This window comes from Vigna unguiculata, chromosome 10 (assembly GCF_037176805.1).
Source record: "Vigna unguiculata cultivar grain cowpea cultivar isolate G323 ecotype 2 chromosome 10, ASM3717680v1, whole genome shotgun sequence".
NCBI classification, from domain to species: domain Eukaryota; kingdom Viridiplantae; phylum Streptophyta; class Magnoliopsida; order Fabales; family Fabaceae; genus Vigna; species Vigna unguiculata.
In genome coordinates this window covers 5,570,224-5,594,580 of record NC_140801.1, presented here as the reverse complement: position 1 = coordinate 5,594,580, position 24,357 = coordinate 5,570,224, and the positions used below count along the sequence as shown (strand labels likewise).

The window sequence follows — 24,357 nt, the reverse complement described above, 5'->3', positions numbered from 1 at the left end:
AAAATAATTAGATAAAAATAAATAAATGAGATTATATATATATATATATATATATATATATATATATATATATATATATATATATATATAGCTGTAAACACTGTATTTATCGTTTTATAAATAAAAGCCTAAAACTGTGTAGTATTAATATAAGCGAAACAAGGGTTGTGCAGTTTGAATGTCCAATATAAAATTGATAATATTTGCAACTACTAGATAATAATATTTTCCTCTACGCTAAATAATATTTTGAAAAAGAATTCTTTGTAAAGAGACGTTGAAGTGCCACTAGTGAAAGTAAATATAAGCGAAGCATCCCAGCAGGGGCACTCGTTAAGACATTTCAATAATATTATATAAGACCATTATCATTTTGAATGGTTTTGTGTCTGTGCAGATATCATCTCTTTCACTCCTTCCATGGAATTCGTCTCTTCATCGTCCAAACTCCCACGGAATTACGATGTTTTGATCAACTTTACTGGAGAAGACATCCACAGGAAATTTGTTTCTCATCTCGAATTTGCCTTCTCTACGGTTGGGCTCACCACTTTCCTTCACCACCAGAATGCAGTGAAGTCAACGCACATCCAACAACCTATTCTCAACCTCTGTCGGGTAGCGATTGTTGTTTTCACCAAAACCTATTCTCAATCTGCTTGGTGTCTTAATCAGCTTCAACAAATCATCAAATGGCACCAAACTTATTGCCGACATGTTCTGCCCGTATATTACGAAATCCAACCATCTGATGTACGTCTTCAGAAGGGTGATTTTGGGAAAACCTTGAAGGCTACTGCACGACAAACATTTTTAGGGCAACAACTGGAGGATGGCTTGTCGAGATGGAGCCAAGCACTCACCAAAGCTGCAAATTTCTTTGGATGGGATGAGAGCAATCATTGGTAAATCACTCTCTCAACCAATCATACTTTAAGTTTGTGATTTAATTTTGTTAATACATGACTTCTTGTATAACTGCTGTTGAATTTGAAGGAGCGATGCTGAACTAGTGGACAACATTGTTAAGAGCGTACTTAATTTACCAGTCCTGTCAGTTACTAAATTTCCAGTTGGATTACAATACCGTGTGCAAGATGTGATTCAAACTATCAAAGATAAATCCGAGGAAGTTTGTATAATAGGGATATGGGGAGAGAGAGGATCTGGTAAAACCACTCTTGCCAGAGCCATCTACCATCAAATTCATGGTACATTCACGGAGAAAAGTTTCGTTGAAGATATCTCAGAAGTTAATCTAACGAGAGGGTATGTTAGTTTACAAAGACAACTTCTTTCAGATGTACTAAAAAGAAAGGTGGAGATACATAGCGTTGAGATGGGAAGAAAAATGACTATGGAAAGACTTTCTGGGAAACGAGTGCTCATTGTACTTGATGATATGAATGAGTATGGTCCATTTTTTGACTTATGCAGATATCGTAAAAGACTCAGTGGAGGAACCGTAATAATCATTACAACAACAGATAGAGACCTATTGGTGAATCATTCAGATTCTGTATTTTCGATACAGCTGATGAACGACATGGAGTCCATTGAGCTTCTTAGTTGGCACGCATTTAGAGAAGCAAAACCAAAACAAGAATACGAAGACTTTGCAAGAAGAGTGGTTAGATATTGTGGAGGACTACCTCTAGCTCTTGAAGTCATTGGAAGTACTTTATTTGAAACGACGGAAGAAGAATGGTGTAGTGTATTGTTTGAATTAGAGGAAAATCCCCAGCATTCTGTTATACATAAATTGAAAATAAGTTTCGACTGTTTACGCAATCAAATGGAAAAAGATTTATTCCTTGATGTATGCTGTTTCTTTGTTGGTAAGGACAGAGCCTATGCTATGAAGATTCTAAATGGCTGTGTAGTAGACGCTGATAGTGGAATAAGAGTCTTGATAGAGCGTAGCCTCATAAAAGTTTCCAAGAACAACAAATTTGGAATGCATCCTTTGCTACGAAAAATGGGAAGACAAATTAGTCTGGATATTTTAGGAAACAAACATGGGAAGAACATTGAACTGTGGTTTGATAAGGATGTAGAATATGCACTGCCACATAATACTGTAAGTATATTCTTTATCTATGGTTTTGAAACTTCTTTTGTAAGTGTTTGCTTTCTCATACGCAAATATTTGTTTTCTTAGCTCCTTTCATCACAGAAGACAGAAGTGATTCAGAGATTGGTTTTAACCTTAAGAGATTTCTCCGAACTTAATCCTTTAGATTTAAGAGACCCACAGACAAAATTCACTGAAGATCCTGACTACCTTTATGAGAAACTGAGATGGATAAGATTGCAAGGGTTTTCTTCAGAATACCTACCTAACGACTATGGTCGGGGTGACACAATAGCGATTGATTTAAAACACAGTCTTCTTCAACGCGTCTGGAAACAACCCCAGGTTTTATTTCGAGCCATTCTTCATTTAAACACAAAGCTTGCTAAAAACAATTGTACCATGATATTTGTTATTCGTTTCTAACATTTGTGAGATCTTGGTGCAGGTTTTGAGGTCGCTAAAATTCCTTAATCTTAGTCACTCCATGCACTTGAAAGAAACACCTAACCTTTCAGGGCTACCATGTCTTGAACAGCTCATTCTGAAATGTTGTCCAAAATTGCGAAAAGTACACCAATCTATCGGATGTCTCTGCAATCTTTTACTGCTAAATTTGAAGGACTGTACAAGTCTAAGCAATCTCCCTAGAGGGATATACAAGTCGAAATCTTTAAGAACTCTCATTCTCTCTGGTTGTTCCAAGATTGAGATAATGGATAAAGATATAACGCAGATGGAATCCTTGATAACTCTAATTGCTGAAAATACAGCTGTGAAATCACTTCCTTTTTCAATTGTAAGCTCAAAAAGCATTGGATATATATCAACACATCAATTTGAGGGATTGTCTCGTAGTTTTTTTCCTGTTATCATTCGGTCTTGGATGTCGCCAACAATGAATCCCATATCTTACATGCATTCATTTTGCATGGAAATGGATGATAATAGCTGGGATGATATTGCGCCATTGCTTAGCTCCCTTAGAAATCTTCGAAGTGTTTTGGTGCAATGTGAGACCGAGTTTCAACTATCTTTGCAATTTGAAACTATTTTGGCTGAATATGGTGTGAATATTACAGAATCAAGAATTTCGAAGCTTCACTTGAGCTCTTCTTTGATTGGTTTTGGAAGCTACAATGAATTCTTCAGTACTTTCAGCGATACCATATCTGAGGTTCTTCTCTAACTTTCCCTTTGTTTATTACATTCGCTGTATCATTTCAGCTGTTAATTAAGTGAACTTAATAATCGCAATGAAGTATCCGACAGAAACTACACTAATAAACTCTTAGTACCGTTCGCTTTTATTGTCACACAACTTCATCTAAGAGTTTCTGATTTTAAGATTTTAATAATGAACTAACGAACCGATTATGCTTTTATTTTCACATTCTTACTCTACTTGCTTCACAATATTCCCAATCATCGTAGAAATATACTTGAAGAGGCGAAAACAGAAATGCATTGTAAATCCCTAACGACATGATAGTGATATGTACACAACAAAACTACTAATTAGATTTGTTTACATTAATTACCATAGGTATGTTTTTGAATTTGTATTACATTGTGTTTGATTATAAATGCCAGCTTTGCAAAATTTAATGTTAAAATAATGATTTCTTACGGTACAGGTATTGGCAAGGGCAAGCAGTGAGTCTTGTGATGTTTCTCTACCAGCTGTCAATGATCCTTATTGTTTGACCCATATGGGTGATGGACACTCTGTTTCTTTCAGTGTTCGTGACATGCCCGGAACGATTTTGTGTGTTGTTTATTTATCAATCCCTAAAATCATTAAACCTGAATTTAGTACTATTTTAATTGTTAATTACACAAAGTGTACATGCCACATACACAACCATGAAACGGTAATTTCCTTTTGTGATGAAGACTGGCATGGCATAATGTCAAATTTAGAATCTGGAGACAAGGTGGAGATTTTTGTGACTTTTATTCATGGATTGGTGCTCATAAACACAGTTGTCGATCTCATATCAAATAACCAGAAGAAAGAGCTTGAGTCGGAGGAAAATTGTCTCATTGAATTCATAAAGAAAGTTGTAATGTGTGACTTCTGGTAATCCTAGTGTCCTTGATTGCAATTTATTTTTCCCCACCCTTTCCATATTTTTCTTTAGAGTGTAGCTTGTAGTTAAGAATTTCATATTTAGTTTGCCCTGTTTCTCACTATTGGCATTGTGGTTCATTTGCTTTACTTGAGCATTTTTGTATTTGTTACTTTTGTCAAATCTTTTCCATTCGCATAGAATATCTCACCAAGATGTTCTCCTAAAAAAACACATGCATTATGAAATAAAGGCCGATGCTGTTCGGTTTGTGTGATTTGTTTTTGTTTCACCGTAGCCTCATCCCTTTGTTTAAAACTAAATGTATCAAAGGTTAATTTCTCTTATCGTTTTTACACTTATTATTTGTTTTATATTTATCAAATTTCTAGTTCTTAATTAATTATGAGTTCAGGAATTTGAAAAAGGAAATGATTATTCTTTAAATATTTTTACACTTATATTAAATTATATACCGATTATTTCTGTCATATAAAACACAGATAAAGTGTCAAAGTATTTATTTGTATCACTCGCCAATTATATTAAATTTTATTTTGCTAATTTTTTGTACTATTTATAATTTGTAAATATATATCAGTTATGTGAATTCAAGTTTTTAAACAGTACAAATAATACTTGTAACAGTGTATTAGGTTTTTCCTAAAATTTTAAGCTGTATTCTTTTAAGAGGAATGATTAGAGGGAGAGGAAGAGGAAGAGATTGAAAGAATTAGAAGATGAAGTTGGTGCTGTTTTTTTTAAGTGATTCAGAAGTGATTTTAGAGTAAATTAGAAAGTGAAGTATGTAAAAGTTTGTGACGGAATTGACAAATGTGATATATTATAAAAAAACTTTTAATAGAAAAAAAGTTAAATTACTAAAATGTCCTTATTGTTATAGGTAATATAAAATTATATATAAATTTAAAATTATTTTATAAACTTTATTGAATGATTGAAAATATAAAAAAAATATTTATAGAAAATGAATAATACAATATATTTTGTATAAAAATAAATTTAATATATAAGGTGGAAAATAATTAATTTACATGGAATTTTTTTTTCTTTTTAATGTTAATTTTAGAAGTAATAATTTTTTATTATTACTGTTAACATAGAGTAAAGGAAGTCAATTAAAACCATCACGTGTATTGATTTTAACCTTTAAATCATATGTAATAAAAATTAAATAATAAAGGATAATTTGGTAAATCCAACTGTGTCACCCTCTAATCTCACGATAGATGATAAGATTGAATTTTCAGTTCATCCCTCTAATCATCTCCTTCCATCACCTTGTATCACCTAAAAAAAACACATTATTTACCTCGTAATCATCTCTTCCCATTCCTTGTGAATAGTACATGTACCTAAAAAACACAACTTTAATTTCGAGTCTTTTATAAATACATGTATTTAGATAATAATTTTTTGACAAATAAATTTTAACCATTTTTACTTATAGCATATCATGATCTAAACATTAAATAGGGGAAGTTTAAACAAAGGATAGAAGTATTAGGATTAAAATGCTTTCTTTTCCATATTTCTTCATTCTCGCTTTAATAAAATAATAAAATAAAAATCGGAGAAAAAAATAAGAAATGTGTAAAAGTGGGCGTGGAAAGGGTATTTTAGGGCTCAGAAATAAATAGCAATCAGCTGGAGTGGTAACAACAAGATTAATTACAATAGACAAGACTACAGTAATAACCATAAAATCAAAGCTTAATAAGCTATTAAGACATATGCATCAGATTAACTTACCCTAGATCTACTAAGATTAAAAAACCCATCAGTATTTTTTGAATAGTTTGACTTTTCTCAAGTATAAAATTAATTAATTGCGCATTTTTTATTTTCTGCAGCAAACAGGTAACATGGGCATGGAATTATCCTTTTGTAGGGAGACTTATTAAAATATTTCAATAAAAAGCTTTGAGATCTACGCTTAAAAGATACAATACTATTATATACTTTCAATGGATTTGTGTCTGCAGAGATCATCTCTATGACCGTTTTTCTTTGTCTTCTAACTCTTCATCGCCTCATCAATTCCTTCCATGGACTTCCCCTCTTCAACATCCAAACTGCCACGGAAGTACGATGTGCTCATCAACTTTACTGGAGAAGACATTCACAGAAAATTTGTTTCTCATCTTCATTATGCCCTCTCTGCTGTTGGACTCACCACTTTCCTTCACCATCAAGATGCAGTGCAACCAATGAACATCCAACAACCTATTCTCAACCTCTGTCGGATAGCAATTGTTGTTTTCACCAAAACATATTCTGAGTCTGCTTGGTGTCTTCATCAACTTCAACAAATCATCAAATGTCACGAAACTTATTGTCAACATGTTCTGCCCGTATATTACGAAATTCAGCCATCTGATGTACGTCTTCAGCAGGGTCGTTTTGGAAAAGCCTTTAAAGAAACTGCACACCAAACATTCTCAGAACAAGAACTGGAGCATGGCATGTCCAGGTGGAGCCACGCACTCACCAAAGCTGCAAATTGCTTTGGATATGATGAGCGCAATTACAGGTAAATCACTCACTCACTCAATCAAAACCATATTTTAAGCTTGTACTTTAATCTTGTTAATACATGACTTCTTCCATAACTGCTATTAAACTTGAAGGAGTGATGCTGAACTAGTGGAAAAAATTGCTAAGTTCGTTGTTAATTTACCGGTCCTGTCTGCAACTAAATTTCCAGTTGGGTTACAATCCCGAATGGAAGATGTGATTCAAACTATCAAAAATAAATCCACGGAAATTTGTAAAATAGGGATATGCGGAGAGGGAGGATCTGGTAAAACCACTCTTGCCAAAGCCATCTACCATCAAATTCATGATACATTCAAGGAGAAAAGTTTCTTGGAAGATATTAGACAAGTTAGCGGAATAAGAGAAGATCTTCGTCTACAAGAACAACTTCTTTTAGATGTCCTAAAAACAAAGGTGGAGATACCTAGCGTTGATATAGGAAGAAAAATGATTCGAGAAAGACTTTTCGGGAAACGGATGCTCATTGTACTTGATGACTTGCCTGACTTTTGTGAACTTTTAGACATACTGAAATGCAATCATTTGTTCAGTGGAGGAACTGTAATAATCATTACAACAAGAGACGAACACATACTGAGGCAACATGGAATTGATTCTATTTTTCAGAGCAAGCTAATGTATGAAAATGAGTCCCTTGAGCTTCTTAGTTGGCACGCATTTAGGGAAGCAAAACCGAAAAAACCACACTATGAGCATGCAATAGATATAGTTCATTATTGTGGAGGACTACCTCTAGCTCTTGAAGTGATTGGAAGTAGTTTATTTGAAAGAACGGGAAATGAATGGTATTCGGTATGCCTTGAGTTACAGAAAATTCCCTCACAAAATGTTGAACAAATTTTGAGAATAAGCTTCAGAGCTTTACGCAATGAAATGGTACAAGATTTATTCCTTGATGTATGTTGTTTCTTTGTTGGTAAGGGCAGATCCTATGCTACGAAGATCCTAAATGGTTGTGGAGTATACGCTGATAGTGGAATAAGAATTTTGATAGAGCGTAGTGATAGAGGCCGTACCCCATCAAATTAAAACATATTAAATGCAGTACATGAAAGTGAACCAAGTCGTCTCCCAAAGACCAATATTTTCATTCAAAGCGAATTTTCCAGATGAACAAAACAATAAAACACAAGGGGGGGTTTGGCAGACAGATTCGGAATGCTAATCAATAGATTAATTTAAATGCTACAGTGACTAAAACCGTATTGACATCCCTGATTCAAACGCAATTTCACTTATCATAGGCCATCAAATTAACACCAACTCTGCCTTGTCTCAATCCACTACATAATAATTCACTAAGCGAAAATTACAATCTAGCTTCATTATGCAATTAAGCAATGCACACATCCTTAAATTCGTGACAGCCAAGCTACATACATTAAGCATGAACGTATCTTAAACAAAACACATGCAATTACTCCGTAAATTAAGCATTGACAGATTCACCACATGCATTCCACGAATTCAGAACAAAAACATGGCAGATTTCACAAAACAAGCACAACCTCAAAGCTTCATCGCATTTTTCATCAAGGAGTCAATACACGAATTTAGCTACACATGGAAATGAGTAATTAAACACTTCAAAACTGAAATCACAAAAATCAGAACCAAGAACCCTAACTATCAAATCTGAAAACGCAATTTAAGACCAAAAAATGAGATTTAAAAGCTTAAATGGAATGCAAAACGGTGATATCATATATAAATGCAAAAACCCCATGAATGGGTATTGTTCCAAGTCAATAAACCCACAAAACGAACTGCCCAAGCAAGAAAACGAATCCAAAACGTAAAACCCTCAATGGGTGCTGTCAAATATGCATAAAAACGGTAAAAATGAGCCAAAAACGTGAAAAACCGCAAGGTGAGCGTCCATGGAAGCTTGGAGAACGAAAATGGAGGTTCTGAACAGTGCAGAGGAAGAAGGAGCGGCTGGCCTCCTGGTTTTGCAGACCTAATTCGTCTTTTATATCACCCATGCCACTCAGAATTACAAGACTGCCATTATGGGCTGCAGAATTACAAAAAATGCCACTCTGGGCCTCAAATGTTGACCCATTGACTTTGCTGACGTGGAAATGACATGGAAATGATATGGAAAGTTTCTTCAAGTAATTATTAATGTCCAAGCTCCAAAATTGCTTCACCCAAATACCTAAAAATAATTAAAAACAAAAATCAGGCCAAATAATGTGAAATTAGTCCAAATTCGAAACAGTGGCCCAATAAAGCCCAACAGATGAAAAACACTCTAATGATGAACAATTAAGCACTAATCAACTGTCTAATGGGTACACAAAGGCTAGTGAAATGGAAGAAAATAATGACTCATCAAAATCGACCACACTTACCCTTTTGCACTCCTGGGCAAAATTAAAGAGTAAAGCAAAGCAAGGACATCACAAACATAACAAGAGAGACAAAAAGACACAATACAAACAGACACGACACAGACAAATGGAAACACATCTAACACAAAAGGATTCAAAGCTGCAAGGTATCCATGAACATCATCCAAGCAGTTCAAGACATGTCAAGTACTCAGTTCAGCTCAAGGAGAGAATTGAAAGCAACATAACCTCACGAAATATGCACTGTATCACTCAAATCTCTAGGCTACTGTTTACTCTCAAAGCACCCTTGAAAAACAAACATCAAACAGACTTGGCAAGCCTCTAGAACGAACAACCAAACCAGAAACACATGCAGATCTAGATCAGAAGGACTTTTCAAGGTTGTAATGGGGCTGAGGACAAGGTGTGGAACATATGGATAAGTAGCTAAGCAACCAAGGAAATAGAGGAGCAATGGGGAATAAGTCTCAATCAATCATGAAAGTAATCCCAAACACCAACACTTCCAACTTCGGTTCTCACACAATGCTCAAATCCAAACTCCTTTTTATTTCTTTTCTTTATTCTCTTTTCTTTCTTTTTTGTTTTCTCTCTTTTTTTTTTCTTTTTTTTTTTCTTTTTTTTTTATACAAAAAACATGCAGAGAAACAACAATTTGGAAATCCCACTTTGGTGTACAAATGAGCAATTCAAGGAACCAACAACAAGTGCGTGCACAACCACACTTAATTGAGCACCCATTCCCAAAACAATTCCAAAGCTCCAAAATTTCCTAAGGTAGGAATAATCATGGTTTTTCAGGCTAAGGGCTTGTAATGAGCTGTAAAACAATGAAAGGGTATGCAGGCTCAAAAAGGGGTATCAATGGAAACAGTTCAAGGTAGGCTCATCTGGTTGTAGGTTCACAGAACAAAATTGCCTAAATCATATCCCAACATGCATGTGAATCAGAAAAGTATTCAGAAAGAGTCAAGCCAAGACCATTGTGCAAGCATTCAAGAGGCGGTATCACACAACAAAGAACAGAAAGTGGCTCAAATTCTCACACAGGATAAAACAATTCCAAAAGCAACTTGACATGCAAAGACAAAGCAAGGATATCAGTTCACAGAGTAAACAACAACTCATCCTCCAAAAGTCAAGTAAGTGTTCCAAACAGAAAGCAAAAACATAACACTAACTAACACAAATTAACAAAAAGGAATCAAACAAACGGAAACAACAACAGACAGACAGACAGACTTGGACAAGTGCAATAAAAGTAAAGAAGAAGGGAAAAGAAAACTCCCTGAATCATGGTGAAACAGCAGTGGGGTCAAGCAGGGAAGTTTCCTCCACAACAGTATCCACCAACGCAGAATTGCTGAGGAATGGCTTAAGACGATGCCCATTCACTTTGAAGCTCTTATCTGTGGACTGGCTTTTGATTTCAACTGCACCATAAGGATAAACATTAGTGACAACAAAAGGACCAATCCACTTTGATCTCAACTTACCCCCCATGAGTCCAAGTCTGGAGTTATACAGTAAAACTTGCTGACCAACAACAAACTCCTTTCTAGCAATGGAGCTATCATGGAATCTCTTGGTCTTCTCCTTATAGAACATAGAGTTCTGATATGCCTCCAAACGGATCTCATCCAACTCGTTCAACTGCAGCTTCCTTTCCTCCCCAGCTTGATCAAGAGAGAAGTTGCATGACTTGACAGCCCAGTAGGCTCGATGCTCTATCTCCACTGGAAGGTGGCATGGCTTACCAAAGACAACCCGATAAGGAGACATCCCTATAGGTGCCTTGTAAGCAGTCCTGTGAGCCCACAGAGCGTCCTCAAGTCTATTGCTCCAATCCTTCCTGTTGGGCTGCACAATCTTCTCCAAGATCCTCTTGATTTCTCTATTTGAGATCTCGGCTTGCCCATTAGTTTGGGGGTGATATGGTGTAGAAAGTTTATGCACAACCCCGTACTTTTGAAGCAAAACCCCCAAGGATCTGTTGCAAAAATGGGTGCCCTGGTCACTAACAATAGCTCGAGGAACTCCAAACCTGCAAAATATGTGAGACCTAACAAAGTCCACAACAACTCGAGCATCATTAGTTCTAGTGGCTTTGGCTTCCACCCATTTTGAAACATAATCAACAGCAAGTAAGATGTAAGTGAAACCAAAAGAGACAGGGAAAGGGCCCATGAAATCTATACCCCAGACATCAAACACCTCACAAAATAGCATGGGTTGTTGAGGCATCTGTTGTCTCCAAGAAATGGCTCCTCCTGCTCGTTGGCATTCCTCACATGTGCTACAAATCCTCCACGCATCTTTGAAGATGGTGGGCCAATAAAATCCGCAATCTAGCACCTTACGAGCTGTCCTTTGTGTGCCAAGGTGACCACCAGGTGCAGATGAATGACAAAATTTGAGGACCGAGTCAATCTCATGGTCCGGAATGCATCTCCTGGTAACCTGATCACTGCACATTTTCCACAGATAGGGGTCATCCCAAATGTAATACCTAGCATCGCTCTTGAGTTTATCACATTGAGCTCTGGATGCTAGGGGAGGAAAAACAGAAGCAGCAAGATAATTAACAATGTTAGCAAACCAAGGTGAGGAAGAAGTAGAGAGTGTCAACAAACTTTCGTCGGGAAAATCATCCCGGATCGGTGTAGCATCATCAGTAGACCTCTCAATCCTGCTTAGGTGGTCTGCAACCTGGTTTTGTGCTCCGCTCCTATCACGGATCTCCAAATCGAATTCTTGGAGCCAGAGCATCCATCTTATCAGCCGAGGTTTTGATTCTGCCTTCTTCAACAGGTACTTAAGAGCTGCATGGTCAGTAAACACAACAACAGGAGAACCAAGCAGATAAGATCGAAACTTTTCAAGTGCAAAAACTACCGCAAGGAGCTCCTTTTCTGTTGTGGTATAGTTTGTTTGGGCAGCATCTAATGTCCTGGAGGCGTAGTAGATTACCCTCGGCTGCTTATCAATCCTTTGAGCTAGAACAGCCCCTAATGCATAGTTGGATGCATCACACATAAGCTCAAATGGGGCTGTCCAGTCGGGCGCCTGAATGATTGGAGTTGTGGTCAGGGCCTTCTTGAGGCAATCAAAAGCCTCTTTGCATCCTTCATCAAAGATGAAGTCAACATCCTTTTGCAATAGGTTGGACAGTGGGAGGGCCTTCTTACTGAAGTCTTGAATGAAGCGCCTGTAAAACCCTGCATGGCCAAGAAAAGAACGAACCTCTCGCACAGAAGAGGGGTAAGGCAATTGTGAAATAATTGAGATCTTGGCAGGGTCAACTTCAATGCCCTTTTTTGAAATTATGTGCCCCAATACTATGCCTTGTTCTACCATGAAATGACATTTCTCAAAATTGAGAACAAGGTTAGATTGGATGCACCTGTTTAAAACTATGTCCAAACTATCCAAACATGCATCAAATGAGGACCCATATACAGTAAAGTCGTCCATAAACACCTCTATGCATTTTTCAAGAAAATCGCTAAAAATGCTAAGCATGCACCGCTGGAATGTGCCAGGGGCATTGCATAGGCCAAACGGCATTCTCCTATAAGCAAAAGTGCCAAAGGGGCAGGTGAATGTGGTTTTCTCTTGGTCCTCAGGTGCAATGTGAATTTGAAAATAACCAGAAAACCCATCAAGAAAGCAATAATGGGACTTACCTGCCAAGCGCTCAAGCATCTGATCAATAAAAGGCAGGGGGAAGTGGTCTTTTCTGGTTTCTTGGTTTAGCCTTCTGTAGTCAATGCAAACCCTCCAACTGTTTTGCACTCTTGTTGGAATTAACTCCTCTTTTTCGTTCTTGACTACAGTGAGGCCAGTCTTCTTTGGAACAACATGAATGGGGCTAACCCACTGACTGTCAGAAATGGGGTAGATGATCCCAGCTTGTAGAAGCTTGGTCACCTCCTTCTTTACAACATCTGAGATGACAGGGTTGAGTCGCCTCTGTGGCTGTCTCACTGGCTTTGCTCCATCTTCTAACAATATCCTATGCATGCATGTTGATGGGCTAATACCAGGGATGTCAGCCAATGTCCATCCAATTGCCTTCTTATGCTTCTTAAGAACTTGCAACAACCTCTGCTCTTGTTCAGCAGTGAGGGAGGTGGAAATGATGACAGGCAGTTTGTCCTCCTCCTCTAAGTAGACATACTTGAGGTTGTCTGGCAGTGGTTTCAACTCTAGAGTACTGGATGCTGGCTGAATATCAGGAACCAGAGGGGAGGGAGAAATGGGTTCCACAGCCTGTACCTGAGCATAACAATCAGATGCATATGTACTTCCTGCAACATGGTTAGTGCAACCTGATTGTATAACATCAAAGTGAATAGGTACAACATCCAGAGAGTCAAACTCTGTACATTCAACATCATCCACATCATATTCAGCATCATCAGAATCAAAATAAGAATCAAGAACATCAATGCATGGAAATTCAGATAACTCAGACATGGATGAATGTTTTAATGTATGCAAAGAGTGGAAATCAGAAATCAATCCATCAACAGCATCATCAATAATATCCACGTGAAAAACAGAATGATCCTCAGAAGGATGTTTCATGGCATCCAGAATGTTGAATCGCACAACAATATCATCAAACTCCATGGACAAAGTACCTGCATGGACATCAATTTTGGTTCGTGCAGTTTTCAAAAATGGTCTGCCTAAAATGATTGGTGCAGAACCATGTGAAAATCCCTCTTCCATATCAAGAATGTAAAAATCAGCAGGGAAAATCAGTTCACCAACACGAACTAAAACATCATCAACCAAACCTGCGGGGTGGGCAACACTTCTATTTGCCAACTGAATCACCACACCCGTAGGTTGCAGGGGTCCAAGAGAAAGAGATTTAAAAATAGATAGAGGCATAACATTTATTGAAGCACCAAGATCAAGCATTGCATTTTCAAATTTATTGTTACCTATGATGCAAGGTACACAAAATGTACCTGGGTCCTTGCACTTCTCAGGAATCTGAGGAACAGATTTACCTATCAATGCTGACACGTTTCTGCCCATGCTGATCTTTTCGTTTCCCTTTAGCCTCCTCTTGTGCGTGCATAGCTCCTTCAAGAACTTTGCATATCTGGGAATCTGTTTAATGGCATCCAACAGAGGTATGTTGACCTCCACCTTCCTAAAAGTTTCCAAGATCTCCCTGTCAACCTCTTCCATCTTTTTGCTTGGAATGGCTCTTGGAGGGAAAGGAAGAGGTATGGAAGGTGCAGCAGTAGAGGTGGAAGGTGTAGAAGTCGCACTAGATGTGGAAGGACCAGCTGCATGAGCATCACGCTTTCTCTGAAGTGTGGCAGGGTCGGCTTCCTTTGGAGGTGTAGGCTCGGAAGTGGGAACTTCAATGTTCTTCCTAGATCTCAAAGTAATGGCACTGACATTCCTCGGATTTTCCACCGTCTGTGATGGAAGCTTGTCAGAATTCTGAGCCTGTGCCTGGTTTAGCTGAGTGGCCATCTGCCCCATTTGATTTGTCAAACTCTGGATTGAGGCCCTAGTCTCCTGCTGAAATTGCATATTTTGAAGGGTCATCATCCTGACTAACTCCTCCAATGAAGTAGAAGAAGAAGGTGCAGGTGCTGCAGCAGGAGCTGGTGTGGGTACAGGTGGAACAGGAGCAGCTTGTGGTGCAGGTGCAACTCTTTGTTGTGGAGGTGGTTGCACATTTTGAAATTGTTGGGGCTGCTGGTTACCCTGGTTTCCCCATCTCAAATTAGGGTGATTCCTCCATCCTGGATTATATCTGTTGGTTGACAAATCATGGTGGTTTTGTTGTTGCTGTTGGGGCCTATTGTTGTTGAAAATATTAGCTGCATAGGCCTGAGGGGTATCCACTGGTGTAGAAGAAGAAGAAGAAGCAGAAGCCTGTTGTTGCAATGCTGGGCAAGAGTCTGTAAAATGATCAACAGATGTACAAAGGCCACAAACTCTTGCAGCTGGAGCTCTCTGATTGGAAGCAAGTTGGTTGACCAATGTGGTAAGAGCATCAATCTTACTCTCCAACTTCTTCGTGTACTCGGCTGCTCCTACATCATGAACACCTCTAACAACTATGGCATCACTCCTTGTGCCAAATTGTTGAGAATTTGAAGCCATGTTCTCTATTAATTGTCTGGCTGCAACTGGGGTTATGTTACCAAGGGCACCACCACTTGCGGCATCAATCATATTTCGATCCATGTGGTGCAAGCCTTCATAAAAATACTGCAGGAGGAGATGTTCAGAAATCTGATGGTGTGGACAGCTTGAACAGAGATTCTTGAACCTCTCCCAGTACTCATAAAGGGTCTCCCCAGATTGCTGCTTGATGCCAGAAATGTCCTTTCGTATGGCTGTTGTCCTTGAAGCAGGAAAGAACTTGGCAAGGAACAATCTCTTCAGGTCATCCCAGCTTGTGATGGACCTGGGTGCTAGGTAGTACAGCCAGTCTTTCGCATTACCCTCCAACGAATGAGGGAAAGCCTTCAAGTATACATGGTCCTCTTGTACATTTGCAGGCTTCATGGTGGAACAGACGACATGAAACTGTTTCAAGTGTTTGCACGGGTCCTCACCTGCAAGACCATGAAACTTTGGCAACAAGTGTATCAAACCAGTTTTCAGCACATATGGAACCTCCTCCTCAGGGTATTGTATGCATAAACTATCATAAGTGAACTCTGGTGCAGTGAGCTCACTCATGGTTCTCTCATGAGGTGGAGGAGGTTGAGCCATGTTATCAGTATGAGAATGCTCAGAATGTACAGTATGCTCAGAATGCAAAGAATTAGGAGTGTCAGGAATGTGATGAGAATCAGAAGAATCAGGAAATGTCACTGAATATTCAGCATGCAAAGATGGATTCCTAGGATGCCTACTTCCTCTATGGAATGTCCTATCAATCTCAGGGTCAAATGGTTGTAATTCACTTGGGTTTCCCCTAGTCATGCACTAAAAAGCATTAATTGTGGTGATATTGGCATAACAAAGGGTATAACTACAAGTATACTCAAACGACCTCCAAATGACTTGAAAATTGGTAGGATACTCCTTTAAGTGGTCAAACAGAAGCACAAAAAAAATCAGATGAAAACTCAAAGCACAAGTATTTTTAACAATTTTTCAAAAGTGGAAAAAATGAAGAAAAATCACAAAAAACATTGCTGAAATGTAGAAAATGGCATTTTCTGGAGAATCGGATGGGGCAAACCGGCGATGCTGGTTACGACAAGGTAGGAAATCAAATTCTACCCCAAATCCATATAAAATAATAGTGAATCTGATAACCAGAGCAAAAGTTATGGTCCTCTGAAGTTTCACTAAAAATCAGTCCAAAATTTTTTTGAATCTCTTAACTCAGACCATACCGACTGCTCTAGCTATTTTTTCTATCAAGTTCAACGTCTTAGAAGTGGGGAAAAAAAATTTCAAGTCAAAACAAGCTTCGTAGCTACCAAAACAAAAATCCAGAAGTTAAATGCCAGATTCAGACACTATTCAAACACTATTTACTACTACAAATGACACTATTCATGCGCGCCGCGACACTATTCACTACACTACACAGAAACACACAGGAATGGAAACAGACACTGAACTTAACACAACATTAACATCACAATGAACATATACCAACTCAACCACACTTGAACTACACACACACACACCAAAACACAGAACACAAACACACTGGAAATTTTACTTTGAACGAAACGATTGGTCCCCGGCAACGGCGCCAAATTTGATAGAGGCCGTACCCCATCAAATTAAAACATATTAAATGCAGTACATGAAAGTGAACCAAGTCGTCTCCCAAAGACCAATATTTTCATTCAAAGCGAATTTTCCAGATGAACAAAACAATAAAACACAAGGGGGGGTTTGGCAGACAGATTCGGAATGCTAATCAATAGATTAATTTAAATGCTACAGTGACTAAAACCGTATTGACATCCCTGATTCAAACGCAATTTCACTTATCATAGGCCATCAAATTAACACCAACTCTGCCTTGTCTCAATCCACTACATAATAATTCACTAAGCGAAAATTACAATCTAGCTTCATTATGCAATTAAGCAATGCACACATCCTTAAATTCGTGACAGCCAAGCTACATACATTAAGCATGAACGTATCTTAAACAAAACACATGCAATTACTCCGTAAATTAAGCATTGACAGATTCACCACATGCATTCCACGAATTCAGAACAAAAACATGGCAGATTTCACAAAACAAGCACAACCTCAAAGCTTCATCGCATTTTTCATCAAGGAGTCAATACACGAATTTAGCTACACATGGAAATGAGTAATTAAACACTTCAAAACTGAAATCACAAAAATCAGAACCAAGAACCCTAACTATCAAATCTGAAAACGCAATTTAAGACCAAAAAATGAGATTTAAAAGCTTAAATGGAATGCAAAACGGTGATATCATATATAAATGCAAAAACCCCATGAATGGGTATTGTTCCAAGTCAATAAACCCACAAAACGAACTGCCCAAGCAAGAAAACGAATCCAAAACGTAAAACCCTCAATGGGTGCTGTCAAATATGCATAAAAACGGTAAAAATGAGCCAAAAACGTGAAAAACCGCAAGGTGAGCGTCCATGGAAGCTTGGAGAACGAAAATGGAGGTTCTGAACAGTGCAGAGGAAGAAGGAGCGGCTGGCCTCCTGGTTTTGCAGACCTAATTCGTCTTTTATATCACCCATGCCACTCAGAATTACAAGACTGCCATTATGGGCCGCAGAATTACAAAAAATGCCACTCTGGGCCTCAAATGTTGACCCATTGACTTTGCTGACGTGGAAATGACATGGAAATGATATGGAAAGTTTCTTCAAGTAATTATTAATGTCCAAGCTCCAAAATTGCTTCACCCAAATACCTAAAAATAATTAAAAACAAAAATCAGGCCAAATAATGTGAAATTAGTCCAAATTCGAAACAGTGGCCCAATAAAGCCCAACAGATGAAAAACACTCTAATGATGAACAATTAAGCACTAATCAACTGTCTAATGGGTACACAAAGGCTAGTGAAATGGAAGAAAATAATGACTCATCACGTAGCCTTGTAAAAGTTAAGAAGAACAACAAATTTGGAATGCATCCTTTGCTTCAAGAAATGGGAATAACAATTATTCGTGAAATTTCAGTAAAGGAACCTTGGCCGAACAGGCGACTGTTGTTTGATAAGGATACAAAATATGTAAGAACATTTTTTTTATACGTAGTTTGAAAGTGTTTGTTTTGTCCTGTGCAATATATTTGTTTTTTTTTTTTTGTTCTTTTCATTACAGGAGACAAAAGCCATGCAGTGGTTGCCTCTGAAACTACATCAAGTAGAAATAGCAATAAATTCTGAGTACCTTTTACAGAAACTAAGATGGATCAGTTCGAATGGGTATTCTTCAGAATACTTTCATAGCAAATTTTGTGTGGACGATGCAATAGCGATTGATTTAAAGCGCAGTCTTCTTGGACGCCTCTGGAAAGCACCTCAGGTTTTATTACGAGCCATTTTTCATTAAAACACAAAACTTAATTAAAATAGGTTACTAACTTGTACTATCTTGGTGTAGGTTTTGAAGTCGCTAAAAGTCCTTAACCTCAGTCACTCCAAGTATTTAACAACAACCCCTGACTTTAACGGACTACCAAGTCTTGAACAACTCATTCTGAAATGTTGTCCAAGATTGCGCAAAGTACACCCATCAATTGGATGTCTCTGCAATCTTTTACTGCTAAATTTGAAAGACTGTACAAGTCTAAGCAATCTCCCCAGAAGGATATATAAGTTGAAATCTTTAAGAACTCTGATTCTCTCTGGTTGTTCGGAGATTGACATAATGGATAAAGATGTAGCACATTTGGAATCCTTGATAACTCTAATTACTGAAAATACAGCTGTGAAACAAGTGCCTTTTTCAATTGTAAGCTCAAAAGGCATTGGATACATATCCCTACGTCCATTTGAGAGTAATTTTTTTTCTTCTATCATTCGATCTTGGATGTCGCCAACAATGAATCCCCTATCTTACATACATTCGTTTTGCATGGATATAGATGATAATAGATGGGATGATATTGGGCCATTACTTAGCCACCTTAGAAATCTTCGAAGTGTTGTGGTGCAATGTAACACCGAGTTTCAACTATCTAAACAAGTTAAAGATATTCTGGTTGAATATTTTGCAAATATTACAGAATCAGGAACTTCAAAGCATCACATCAGGTCTTCTTTGATTGGTGTTGGAAGATGCAATGAATTCTTGAATACTGTCGGCTACAGCATATCTAAGGTTCTTTTCTAGCTTTCCCTTTTGTTTATTACCTTCACTATCATGTAACCTATTAAGAGAACATAAAATAATCCTAATGAAGTATCTAACTGAATCAACAATAGCAAATTTTAATACTCTTCGCATTTATTGGCACACAACCTTATCTACAAGTTTCTGATTTTGGTAATCAACTAACCAAGTGATTTTGGTTTTATTTCAACACTTTTTTATTGTAACTCCAACCATCATAGAAATAAAATTAGAAGAGAGGAAAACACTATTAATGCATTCTAAATCCTAAACGACATGATGGTGATATATATGTACACAATAAAACTACTAATTAGATTTGTTTATATTAATTATTGGTATGTTTTTCATTATGTTTGATTATAAATGCCCGCTTTGTAATTTTTCATGTTAAAATAATGATTTCAAAAGACAATTTGAATAGCCAGCGAAATTAGATATATGACTAACCATTTTATCTTATGGTACAGGTATTGGCAAGGAACGAGTCTTGTGATGTTTCTCTCCCAGCTATTAATGATCCTTATTGTTTGCCCCATATGGGTGAGGGACACTCTGTTTCTTTCACTGTGCCTTCAGATAGTGACATGAAGGGAATGACTCTGTGTGTTGTTTATTTATCAAACCCTAAAATCATAGAACCTGAATTTACTACGGTCTTAATTGTTAATTACACAAAGTGTACATGCCACATACACAATCATGGCACAGTAATTTCTTTTAATGATGATGATTGGCATGGCATAGTGTCAAATTTAGAATCTGGAGACAAGGTGGAAATTTTTGTGAATTTTGGTGATGGATTGGTGGTTAAGAATACAGCGGTGTATCTGATATGTGGTGAATCAAAGAACTTGGAAGAAACGTCTGAGCCAAAGAAATTTTCTCTCATTAGATTCATAAAGAAAGTTGTAATGTGAGTTCTGGTGAGTCATTTATTTATCTTCTTTGAGAACAGTAGCATCACTTTAGGCATTATATTTTCCCATACTTTACATGTTTTACTTTATAGTATACCATAGATTTAAGAAATTCATGTTTATATTAGTCCTGTTTCTCACTCCTGAAGTTGTGTTTGTTTGGTTTCACTTGAGTTGTTTATTATATTTGTTTTCTCCTTTCTTTTGTCAATTGTTTTGCCTTTCAGCATATAATATCTCATCAAGAATTCCTCCTAAAGAAAAAAGACATGCTTTATGAAATAAAGGCTGATATTGTTGGATTATTTTTTATTTTGTTTTATTTCCTTTCTTTTATAAATCACTTAAAAATGTTTTCTTTTTCAATTTTCATTTTTTAACTAGTTTTATTTTTTTACAAAATAACGAGAACAAATTAGAAGGATTTCAATTTATTTTAAAACCCACATCAATTAATACTAATAATATTAAAAACATAAAATTAAATAAAATAAAGAATACAAAACTAATAAAAAAGTATAAAATGTTATAAAATAAAGCTAATAATGGAGAAAATAAATAAAAGAAGAATACAGGATGAAAAATGGGGAACAACTTTTTTTTGTGTGTGTCTTATTACATATAGGGAGAGTTCTAATAGATAAAACATGTAACCCATAAATGATACAAATCAAATAATTAATACAAATATTTACATAACACCTTAATTCATATGAGTAAATGCATCAAATCAATGGATGACCATTAATTCATAACACTTCCTCTTGAATGTCCATTGAAAAGATGTACCTCGTTAAAACTTTACTAGGATAAAAAGCTAATGAAGAAAAAAGAATACATCATTCTATATTTTTGAATATAATATTATTCTTTATATCTTCTATTTCTCTCCCTCGTGTAAACTTACATCATTAAAATGACGAAGTCCAAAGTTGCCAAGTTTTCACATGAATGAATCTTTTGGATATTCATATCATTCTTTCAATTGAACAATACACTATTGTCTTCATATATGGTTGTTGATTCCATTTTTGTCGGGGATAGCCAGAAGTTTCTTGCACATGTTGAATTATAGACCTTAACCAAACACATTTACAACTTACCTTGCGTAATAATAAAAATTTTGTATGATTAGACGATGTTGCTACTATGGTTTGTTTCATAGACTGCCATGAAATCATTGTGCTACTACATGTGAACAAATATCCTATTTGTGCTCAACCATTGTGGCATGTGAGGATATGATAAATAACATCTATATATATACAAATGAGAACTAACAAATAGCAACTTTTTCAATTAAATACTATATATCACACACTTCAATTCAAAATTTTTTATCTACAAAAAGTAAAAAAGCTAACGTGTCACACTCTCATCATTTTGACACTTCGAAAAAAAATTAAAAAAAAAAAATTCTCTCTCTTTCCACTTTCTCCACGTATCCCACCGCTTATTTTTCTTCTCTTTCCACTTTCAAAATACAAATTCAATTCTCTCTCTTAAACTTCTTCTCTCTCTTTTTTATTTTTCGTCTCTCATTCTCACTTTCACAGATTCAAACGCTTCATCTTCTCACTTCTCCTCAGTCTTCTCACCTTCCTCCTTCTCACTTCTTTCTCTCTCTTTCTCTGTTTCTCTGCGTTCATCATGGTTTCTCTGCCTTTCTTAGCTTCTTCTCTAACATCTTCTTCTGTTCATCTTCTTCTTTTCATCGAGTTGTTTTTAAATCGCAAAAAAACGACTATGGAGATGGTTTATATTTTGTGAGATCTAACTTTTTCATGCCTTTTTTACAGGTTTTAACCCAGAAGTCGAATTTATTTTGAGTTTTCTCAACCGAACAACTCATCTTCTTCTTATATTTTCTGATATCTAACTTTTTGATGCGTTTTTTTTACAGGTTTAAAACAAGAAGTCGATTTTATTTAGAGTTTTCTCAACCGAACAACTCATTTCTTCTTATCTTTTGTCAGATCTATTTTTTTCATTCGTTTTTTCAGAGGTTTAAACCCAGAAGTCGTATTTATTTTGATTTTTCTCAAGCAAGCATCTCATTTTCTTCTTATATTTTGTCATATCTAACTTTTTCATGCGTTTTTTTTACAGGTAAGAACCCAGAAGTCGATTTTATTTTGAGTTTCTCAAGCGAACAACTCATTTTCTTCTTATATTTTGTCAGATCTAACTTTTTCATGCGCTTTTTTACAGGTAAGAACACAGAAGTCGATTTTATTTTGAGTTTTCTAAAGCGAACAACTCATTTTCTTCTTATTTTTTGTCAGATCTATCTTTTTCATGCGTTTTTTTACAGGTTTAAACCCAGAAGTCATTTTTATTTTGAGTTTTCTCAAGCGAACATCTATTTTTCTTCTTATATTTTGTCAGATCTAACTTTTTCATGCGTTTTTTTACAGGTTTAAACCCAGAAGTCGATTTTATTTTGAGTTTTCTCAACCGAACAACTCATTTTCTTCTTATATTTTGTCAGATCTAACTATTTGTTTCATTTTTGTACAAGACTAATATGGTTCACTGCGAGATATGGTTTTATTACGCAGATTTCGTTTTCATTTTGACCTTTCTCAAGCGAACAACTCATATTCTTCTTTTATTTTCTCAGATCTAACTATTTTTTTCCGATGATGGTATTTTCTAGGGTTGCTACATGTCTAATATGGTTCACTGCGACAGATTTAACATCAGGTTTATAAAAACTTTTTATCTAACTATTTTTGGCATTTATGTACTTTGATCTAACTGTTTCTTATATTTTTCTTCTGTTTACAGGCTTCAAATCAAGATTTCAAACTGATTCAAGAGTCTTTTTCGCTGTACAACTTAACTGGTAAGTAATTTGTATCAAAATCTACCTTTTTATTTACCAATTTATTTGTATTTTTCCACCTTTTACAAGCAACCCGTTCATCTTCTTCATTTTTCTACCTTCATCTCTCTTGGTGTCATTTTTTTTTCGTTCATGGTATTTTTTTAATAATGCATTCTATCAGTAGATCTCTTTATTGTTACCCGATTTACGTTTTTATTAAAGTTTAATAAGTTAAATCCATGAATGAAATATATTTGTTTGCTTCCTCATTCCAGTCCCACGTCTTAAAAATTTCAGAGTACAAAAAATATTTATAATTTAAAATTAAAAGAATACATAATGATAACTACCAAATATTTTTATATAAATATTAATAGTTTCTCCTTTTTTATAGACAAAATTAGTTATTTTTTTAATTTTTGTTTTAAAAATAATATTACATTTTACACTTTTTTGAATCTGATTAATTAATAATTTCTTATTAATAAAAAATGCAAATAAAATTATTTACTTTAAATACATTTATTTACCAAATTAAAAATTAAAACTTTTTTTTTACTTGGCTTGCTAGATATGCTTTTAATACTTTTCAAAAAATACTTTTCATCTTCCAGAAATTAAAAGATGTTTAGGAGAATAAAAACAACTTTTCAGTTTCTTTCAACACTACTTTCAAGATAAAAATTTGTCTCTTCCAACACATTTTTATAATCAATTAGCATTAATTATGAAGAAACCAACAACTTTTTTAGTGTCTCAATACAATGTTATATTTGAATTTATTGTATTATAATTTTAAATGGAAAATATTTTAAAAAATCTACATACCTTCTTGAAAAACTTTTATACGGGGTCCAAAAATCTTCTCACATTCCCATAGAGTAAAAGTCATTTTGAATGACCAAAATCTCTAATAGTATATAATCTAATATATAATTATATACAATTGCAAAGCTAACAATACTGTTTTGAGTTCTAATGTGCATTATCCCAAAATATACATCATTGGTGGTCTTCATAATTAATATTTTGAAGTAAATATGATAAAATAACAACTTTAGAAACTTTTACAAAGTTTCTTGGAGAAGGTAGCTAAATTTTATAAAATAAATCTAATTAAAGAATGTAATATAATAAATTAATTAGGATTTTGTGTGGAATTTACGG

General features: G+C 35.8%; 4 protein-coding genes and 1 long non-coding RNA gene across 6 annotated transcripts; 4 read left to right on the top strand and 1 right to left on the bottom strand.

Annotated features, from left to right (window-relative positions):
- The first annotated feature begins 355 nt into the window (after positions 1–355).
- LOC114165789 (TMV resistance protein N-like) lies at positions 356–4,295 on the top strand. Its single transcript, XM_028050371.2, has 5 exons — positions 356–905; positions 997–2,080; positions 2,162–2,419; positions 2,523–3,251; positions 3,712–4,295. Exons 1-5 carry the CDS (start codon positions 421–423, stop codon positions 4,159–4,161), a joined length of 3,006 nt encoding a protein of 1,001 aa, XP_027906172.2. The 5' UTR covers positions 356–420; the 3' UTR covers positions 4,162–4,295.
- Positions 4,296–6,135: 1,840 nt separating this feature from the next.
- On the top strand, positions 6,136–20,534 carry LOC114167615 (uncharacterized). 2 transcript variants are annotated; one of them, XM_085668162.1, is made up of 4 exons: positions 6,136–6,700; positions 18,427–18,630; positions 18,709–19,428; positions 19,911–20,534. In XM_085668162.1, the coding sequence occupies exons 2-4, from the start codon at positions 18,439–18,441 to the stop codon at positions 20,358–20,360; spliced, it is 1,362 nt and encodes a 453-aa protein (XP_085524288.1). In that variant the 5' UTR covers positions 6,136–6,700; positions 18,427–18,438; the 3' UTR covers positions 20,361–20,534. The 2 variants fall into 2 exon arrangements, with proteins under 2 accessions (XP_085524288.1, XP_085524287.1); XM_085668161.1 differs by lacking the exon at positions 6,136–6,700 and adding an exon at positions 17,896–18,335.
- LOC114165138 (disease resistance protein RPV1-like) lies at positions 6,216–7,828 on the top strand. Its single transcript, XM_085667248.1, has 2 exons — positions 6,216–6,700; positions 6,795–7,828. The coding sequence occupies exons 1-2, from the start codon at positions 6,216–6,218 to the stop codon at positions 7,753–7,755; spliced, it is 1,446 nt and encodes a 481-aa protein (XP_085523374.1). The 3' UTR covers positions 7,756–7,828.
- On the bottom strand, positions 8,408–17,713 carry LOC146882040 (uncharacterized). Its single transcript, XM_085668160.1, has one exon. It carries the CDS (start codon positions 16,056–16,058, stop codon positions 10,380–10,382), a length of 5,679 nt encoding a protein of 1,892 aa, XP_085524286.1. The 5' UTR covers positions 16,059–17,713; the 3' UTR covers positions 8,408–10,379.
- A 1,279-nt stretch (positions 20,535–21,813) lies between the features above and the next one.
- LOC146882039 (uncharacterized) lies at positions 21,814–23,298 on the top strand. Its single transcript, XR_014984974.1, has 3 exons — positions 21,814–22,365; positions 22,470–23,066; positions 23,151–23,298. It is a non-coding gene; the product is annotated as an uncharacterized LOC146882039 (long non-coding RNA).
- The last annotated feature ends 1,059 nt before the right edge of the window (positions 23,299–24,357 follow it).